This window comes from Eulemur rufifrons, chromosome 1, assembly GCF_041146395.1.
Source record: "Eulemur rufifrons isolate Redbay chromosome 1, OSU_ERuf_1, whole genome shotgun sequence".
Taxonomy (NCBI): domain Eukaryota; kingdom Metazoa; phylum Chordata; class Mammalia; order Primates; family Lemuridae; genus Eulemur; species Eulemur rufifrons.
In genome coordinates, this window is record NC_090983.1 from 56,658,424 (window position 1) to 56,666,659 (window position 8,236).

General features: G+C 36.5%; 1 protein-coding gene and 1 non-coding gene across 2 annotated transcripts in view; both read left to right on the forward strand.

Annotated features, from left to right (window-relative positions):
* The window catches only part of CFAP210 (cilia and flagella associated protein 210), a 35,689-nt gene extending 28,189 nt beyond the window's left edge, over positions 1 to 7,500 (forward strand). The window contains exons 8-9 of the mRNA XM_069471519.1: positions 214 to 378; positions 6,744 to 7,500. Coding sequence (XP_069327620.1) covers positions 214 to 378; positions 6,744 to 7,082 — 504 coding nt within the window. The 3' untranslated portion in view covers positions 7,083 to 7,500. The remainder of the gene's footprint in view (positions 1 to 213; positions 379 to 6,743) is intronic.
* Positions 1,737 to 1,843, forward strand: LOC138387707 (U6 spliceosomal RNA). Its single transcript, XR_011233954.1, has one exon. It is a non-coding gene; the product is annotated as a U6 spliceosomal RNA (small nuclear RNA).
* Positions 7,501 to 8,236: the final 736 nt, after the last annotated feature.

Genomic DNA, 8,236 nt, shown 5'->3' on the forward strand with positions numbered 1-8,236 from the left:
TCCTTTATCACCTGGGTGTTTCCTGGTATTTCAGAAATAGAACACAACCAAAGTAAACTGGCCACATGGGAATGAACCCAGGTATATACAGTTTTCTGCTCCTGCATTGCTCCTTGTTGACACTCTGCTTGGAGTTTTCTAACTGTGTATTTTCATATAGGACTGGTTGCTAAAACTGGTTTTAATTTGTTTCCTTTGCCTTTAAACATCTAGAGGAAAAATAAAGAGGAAGAAGAAAGACAAAGAAAAATAGAGGCTAAAGAGCAATTGTTGGCTGTCATGAAAGCAGATCAGATTTTCTGGGAACATGAAAAGGAGAAAAAACGCAAAGCTGATAAAGAACGCCGAGAAGTTCAAGATTCCCATATTCAGCAAATGGTATTGTTCCTGAATGTTTATGCTTATTTTAGCAATAAATATGTAAGTTTTCTATCTCTCAAGCAGTTTCTTTTATTGGATAAGAACAAGTGGTCATTCTGGTTGATAAAGTATATCAAAAATGTGAGGTTAATTTCTGATTTTATCTCCCTTGAAGTTCCCATACTTGTTTTATCTTTTACACAAATGTTTATCCTTCTTTAGTGTCTACTATGCTTTAGTAAATACTAAAGAAAATACAAATGCATATGACAGACCATGATGCTCATCTTTTTTGTTTTACTTTTTTTCCTTTTTATAACTGGAGACAATGTTGATTGGGATCTCAGAGGTTTCAGATTTGAGGTGAATGGGGTTGTCAGAGATTTTAAAAGATGTGTGGATAGTCTGGCCATCCAATCATTTGTGACTAAAACCTGTTTCCAAATGGCTGTACCATTCTCCATTTCTACCAGCAATGTATGCGAATACAACTTCCTCCACAGCCTCACCAGCACTTGATATTGTCATCCTTTAATTTTAGCTATTCTAGTGTGGTGATATCTCATAACTTTATTTTGTGTTTTCCTAATGACCAAAGATAGTGAATATCTTTTCATGTCCTTGCTAGCCATTTGAATGCCTTTTTTGTGAAGTGTCTATTTAAGCCTCTTGCCAATTATTTAATTGTATTGTTTTCTTATTATTGAGTTTAACTTATTTTTTATTGTAGTAAAATATGCATAACATAAAGTTTACCATTTTAAGCATTTTTTTTTTTTTGAGACAAAGTCTTACTCTGTCACCCGGGCTAGTGTGCAGTTGCATCATCATAGCTCACCGCGACCTCAAACTCCTGGGCTCAAACAATTCTCTTGCCTGTCTCCTGCGTAGCTAGGAGTGCCTGTAGGCGAATGCCACCAGGCCCAGCTATTTTTTTCTATTTTTGGTAGAGATGAAGTCTTACTCTTGCTCAGGTTGGTCTTGAACACCTGACTGTAAGTAATCCTCCTGCCTCAGCCTCCCAAAGTGCTAGGATTACAGGTATCAGGCACCGTGCCTGGCCTATTTATGTTTTTTAACACATTGACTGCCACACTAGAAAATTTTTTCCCCTGGGGCCTTGATGTTTTATTAAAACAAAACAATCCTTTCTAATTTGTTATTTTTTATTGTTTTCTGTGCATGAGTTATATGCAATGCAATGCACATTTTTAGAATTAAATTGTCAATATTAATTGCAACGATAATAACATCAACAAGTAACATTTTCACAAATCACATGCAGGATTTTGCTTCACGAGGCCCTTGGGCTCAAAACTAGCCTGGGTTAAATACAACTCATGTGGCAGTCAATGTTAATTTAAAATGCATCTGTTGTGCTCGCTTCAGTAGCACATACACTGAAATTGGAATGATACAGAGAAGATTAGCATGGCCCCTGCGCAAGGATGACATGCAAATTTGTGAAACATTTCATATTTTTATACATTTCTGTTCTTTATACATTAAAAAATACAATAAAATGCATCTCTTCTAGACAGTATATAATTAGAACAAATCTCACTTTCATTATATAATCTCACAATCTCTGCCTTTTGTTGGAGTGTTCAGTATAGTCCTATTTAATGTAATTGTTATAACTGGATTTAGTTTTGTCATTTTGTGATTTGTTTTCTATTTATCTAAGCTTTTTCGGTTTCACTTGTTTTCATTCCTGTGTTACTCTTTTATTTCCCTTTTTTGGCATATCATCTAAATTAATCTGTTGACTTGTTAGTTTATAGTTCAGTATATGGCTCACTTGTATGTGACATTTTTCTATGTCAAGGCTTCTTAACTTTGGCACTATTGACATTTTAGACCAGATAGTTCTTTATTATGGGGACTTTCCTACACATTGCCAAGTGTTTAGCAGCATCTCTGGCTTCTATGCACTAGATGCCAGTAGTACATTCCCTAGGTTGTAATAACCAAAAATTTAATAACCAAATATCCCTTGGTTGTGGGGGCCATCACTAGAGAACCACTGCATACAGGGGATTACAGCATACATCATTTAGGAATCAAATTCTACTTGAAGTAGATAGTATTTTCTGGTACTAAATATGGACTTTGTACCATATAGCTCCATACTTCTCCTTGGAGCTATTTTTTTTTAATATATATTACATCTATATTCATGACAAATCTAACATTGTAGAAGTAGACTTTTGCTTTAGTTTTGTTTCATTTGAAGAAATTCAGAGCAGAAAAGATAAAATATATATAAAATATTTTAAATTTACCCATATATTTACTCTAATATTCTTCACTCCTTTTTGTGGATCCAGATTACCGTCTTGTGTCATTTCTGTTTTAGCCAAAGACTTCCTTTAGCATGTCTTGCAACACAGGTGTGCTAGCAATAAATTTTTCCAATTTAAGTTTTTCAGGAAATACCTTTATTTTGCCTTTCTATTGGATATAAAATTATTGGATATCATTTTTTCCCCAGACCTTTGAATATGTTATTCCAGTGTCTTCTGGCTTTCATGGCTATGATGAGAAATCAGGTATTAATCATATCATTGGTTCCCTATATATGATGTTTCATTTATTTTCTTGCTGGTTTCAAGATTTTCTCTCTATTTTTGGCTTTCAACAGATCAAGCATGATGTATTTTCCTTGTGATTATCCTATCTGGGGTTTTTGGTGCTTCTTGGATTTGTGAGTTAATATCATCAAATGTACAAAGTTTTTGGCTATTATTTCTTCAAATATTTTTCCTGCCTTTCTTTTTATCTTTCCTTCAGGGACTCAATTTACACATACGTAGAGACATTTGATATTGTACCACAGATCTCTAAAGCTCTGTTTGTTTTTTACCAATATTTTCCTCTCTGTTCTTCAGATGGAAGATTTCTATTAATCTATCTTTAAATTCACTGATTCTGATGTTGCACTCTACTGAATTTTTCATTTCATTTATTGAACTTTTAAACTCCACAATTTTGTTTGGTCCTTTTGTATAGTTTATATTTCTCTGTTTAGATTCTCTTTTCACTCATACTGAGCATATTTTCCTTTAATTCATTGGAAATATTCATAATAACTGCTTTGAAATCTGATTGCTAAATTCAATATCTGGGTCCACTCTGAGTTATAATAGTTTCTGTTGACTTTTTTTTGCTTAGAATGAGATAACATTTCCCTTTTTCTTTGTGGTCTAGTATTTTATGGTTGAAACCTGATGTTGTCAAGAATACGTTGTACCAATTATGGATTGTTTTGTTATGAGAGTTTTTACTTTTTGTATTAGTATGCAATTGCTTTCTCTAGACTCAAACTGAAATGTCTTTACCACAGTACAAAGTCTCTGATGTCTCTGGTTAGTTTTTTGTTTGTTTTGGTTGTTTTTTGTTTGTTTGTTTGAAGCCTGATTCCCTAGGGTTCTTTACTGTGCTGGAAGTTTATCAACCAACCAACAATGTAGGTAGAGTTTATGTTCAGGCACCTTAAGCCGGTAATGGTCTTTTAGCTGTATATGGCTTAAGGAAGGTACTTAAAGAACACAAAATTTATTAATACAATTTCCCTCAGGCTTTTAATTTTTACCAGGCTTCCTGGCGTCTCCTGTGTGAGTGTGTAGTTTAACAATTGGCCAATGATGTCTGGAGAGTTTATCTCAGCCCTTCCATGACTGTCTCACTTTCAGACTCTCACCCTAAAATTTCCAGCTGTTTTGCCACCCAATCCAAATGGAATCTGCCACCATTGCCCCAGTAAATTTGCAGGTTTTCACTACATCAGCTGGAAGGATAGCAATGCCTTCAATGGAAATGCCACAACTTTGGAGTTCTTACCTGATTTAGCAGCAGGGTTTTTTTTGTGTGTGTGAAAACACTTTTCAAGTAGTTGTGAGCATATAGTCACTTACTACTGCTGTGAAATAGTTGGTTTTAATAATTGTTAATAATAAACATGTTTTTTTGTGTAGGGGAATTGGCCAAACTCTTCATGCTGCCATTACCAGAAGTAGGATCCCCCACATTATTTTAAAGCAAATCCCAGATATATCATTTTACCCATGTGCATATATTTCAGTATGTATCTCTAAAAGACAGGGACTCTCTAGAAATTAACAGCCATAATTCCATTATCACATCAAAAACAACTAACATTCAGTGTTTACATTTTCCCCAAATTGTCTCATGAATATTTTTAAAATTTTGTCATTTGAATCAGGATCAAATCTATTTGGAGTCCTTCTGATTGATTTGCTGAAGCCTTCAAAGAAGTTCTCATAACCAACTATTTGGTTTTCCTGAGGTACAATTCTTAAAGAAAAGACAAGATATTTTCCAGTTGACAAAATAATTAGCTCTCTTGTATCTAACACAGGTGCTTGTTACTATACCCCCATGTGTTCACATTTTTAGGACTTTAAAACCTAATTATTTTTTAATAAATTTGTATTTATGTTTAATGCCTATCAAATTTGATCAATCCATATATCAATCATATGATCAATCCATTATAATTCTTTCCTTCCACTGTCACTTCCTTTCTGTGCTTCAAATGGTTCTGTGTTCCCTATCTTTCTACAGTTATTAAAGTAACATAGCCCAGTTGCTCCTTGTTAAGATCCCACATTTTAGCATTTTACCTTTGATGAGGTAGATTTTAGCCTTTTTTTTTTTTTTACTTCTTTTCCAATCTTATTTGATGTCATTTTCAAACTCTGGTATTCTATCATCAGTTCCACAAATAGCACATAAGTCTCAATTTTGAATTGTATTAATAGCACTCAAGTGGTAATGTTTTTTTTTAAGGGACAGGTCTTGCTCTGTCATCCAGGCTGCAGTACAGTGGCACAATCTGAGCTCACTACAGCCTCCAACTCCTGAGCTCAAGCGATCCTCCCACCTGAGCCTTTAGGACTACAGGAATGCACCACCATACCTGGCTAATTTAAAAAAAAATTTTGGCATGGAGTCTCACTATGTTCTCCAGACTGTAGGTGAACTCCTGTCCTCAAGTTATCCTCTCACCTCAGCCTCCTGAGTTGCTAGGATTACAGGCATGAGCTACCACCATTGTGAAGTATCAAATATTTTCAGTAAGAAAAAATTTGATACTTCACATTCATAAGGTTGCTCTATTCCCTCAAAAATTTCAATTTATAGTAGATATTAGGTTTGGGCCACTGTTTTATGCTAAAGTTTTGGAGTTTGAAAATATTTTTATGAATATTAAACTATATTCCTAAGTAAACAAACTTACTTTGACAAACTCAGCATTTCTTAAGATGCCATAGAGACCACACAGTGAAAAGCTGCCGGCCAGAACTTCACTGAAAATCCATAAAAATCATCACATCCAATGGAAATTAATATAAACAATTCAAAGACAAAAATTTTCATAAAATCTTGATAAATTGGGTTTTGGCAGATTGCCTGGAGTATTTACTCCATTTGGTTTCTGATCAACCAACATAGATAAATGTCACTCAATTGTTCCAACTTTAAATTTTTGGGCAATAGAATGTAATTGGTTTAATTTAGTTCAGATATTCACAGCTGATTTAATCTTATGTGGCTGGGGCACATGGTATACTGGGCTCACTCAGGACTGGAGTTGAGCAAGTGTTGTCTTTCAGAATAGTGGATGGGTAGGACAATGGTGTGCCTTCTTTTTTTTTTTTTTTTTTTTTCCGAGACAGAGTCTCACTCTGTTGCCCGGGCTAGAGTGAGTGCCGTGGCGTCAGTCTAGCTCACAGCAACCTCAAACTCCTGGGCTTAAGCGATCCTACTGCCTCAGCCTCCCGAGTAGCTGGGACTACAGGCATGCGCCACCATGCCCGGCTAATTTTTTGTATATATATATTTTAGTTGTCCATATAATTTCTTTCTATTTTTAGTAGAGACGGGGGTCTCACTCTTGCTCAGGCTGGTCTTGAACTCCTGACCTCGAGCGATCCCCCCGCCTCGGCCTCCCAGAGTGCTAGGATTACAGGCGTGAGCCACCGCGCCCGGCCCAATGGTGTGCCTTCTAAACTGCCAAAGTTCACATCTTATAAATGGTTGAAACACGATTGTAAACTAAGTTACTTGACTTTTACATACATAAATTTAATGCTTTTCACTATTTTGCTATTATTCCTTTGAGGATGTATCACATAAGGCTATTACTAAAGGTAAGTTTCATTGAGCCACTACTTCCGAGCATACTGTTCTGAGAAGCATTGGAGTTTCTTAAATAAATTACAGTATATAGTTGTGAAGTCAGAACTTGTAAAATGTCAGTTTAGAAAGTTATAGCTACATCTTCAAATACTACATATATTTTAAAAGTTGATGTTCTTAACCAATATTAAATTGTATTTCCTTTCTTTCCCAAATAGGCCAAAAATAAGGTTAACGCAAAGGAAGCAAAACAAGCAGAATTAGATTATTGCAGACTTACTGAAGCTCTTGCACTTGAAAAGGAGAAAGAATTTCAGGATTACGCCAGAGAAGTAATTGAACTTGAGTCCAAAACAAATAAATATATTTATCCTCTTGTAAAAGCTGTACAGGAAGGACCTGGAGGTGGCCGTGGACCAGTTTTTGTGGACAGAGGTGGATTGAGACTCAGCTATCAGGCAAATGACATTACTGGAGTCCAGCTCCCTTTTTATAACTCTCAGGGATCAAAGTATAGTTTTCAAAAGTCCAAGGGAAGGCTAGGTTTTACGTGGTAGAAAAATTTATTTTTGATTGACAAGACTAAGTAGCAAACATGAACTACAAATGTAAATGGATTATATACTTAAAATTTCTGTTAATAAAGTTGTTCTTCATCTAAGTACAATTATGTCTGATTTTATTCTTCACAATATTTCTATTGGGTATATATAGAACCCCAAGGTTAGTTGAGATTCCTTTTTTAAATTGTAAAATACATACAAAATGTAAAATTTATTTTTAAATGAACATTCAGGGGAATTAAGTACATTCACAGTACTGTACCACCAGAACTTTTTGGTGGTCCAAATGGAAATACTGTACCGCTAAGCAGACAACCCCCTTCCTCCTCCCGAAATCCCCTGGTAACCACTAATCTGCTTTATCTTTATGGATTTGCCTGTACTGGGTATTTTACATAAACAGAATCATACTATAATATTTTGTATCTGGTTTATCATATTTTCAAGGTTCATCCATGTTATACCATATATCAGTACATTTCTTTTTATGGCTGAAAAATATTCTGGATACATTTCTTTTGCAAGAAATAAAATGTCCACTGATGTACACGCCTGTCCACCCACATTCACTCATGTCCACTTTCAACTCCTGTCCATGAATGACCACGTGTGTCCAACCACCCACATCCACTGGCAACCAACGATTTCCACGCGTGCCCTCCACCCACGTCCATGCGTGAACGATTTCAACTCGTGACCACCGATGTCCACACATGTCCACCACCCACGTCCACTTGCAACCAACGATTTCCACGCGTGCGCTACACCCAGTCCACGCGCGTTAACTGCCCACGCGTGTCCACAGATACCCACTCATGTCCACCACACATGCCCACACATGACCAATGATTTCCAATTGTGTCTGCCACCCATGCCCACTCGCGACCAATAATTTCCACTCACGACCACCGATGTCCACCACCCACATCCACTCGCGAACAACCATTTCCACGCGTGTTGATTGCCCATGCGTTGACCACAGATTTCCACTCATGTCCGCCAATGACCACGCGTGTCCTCTGCCCCATGCTTGACCACGGATTTCCACACGAGGGCAACAGGTTTCACGGCGTGCCCTCTGCCCATGTGCGACCAATGATTTTCACACATGGATGTGGGCGGTGGACATCGGTAGACACGAGTGGAAA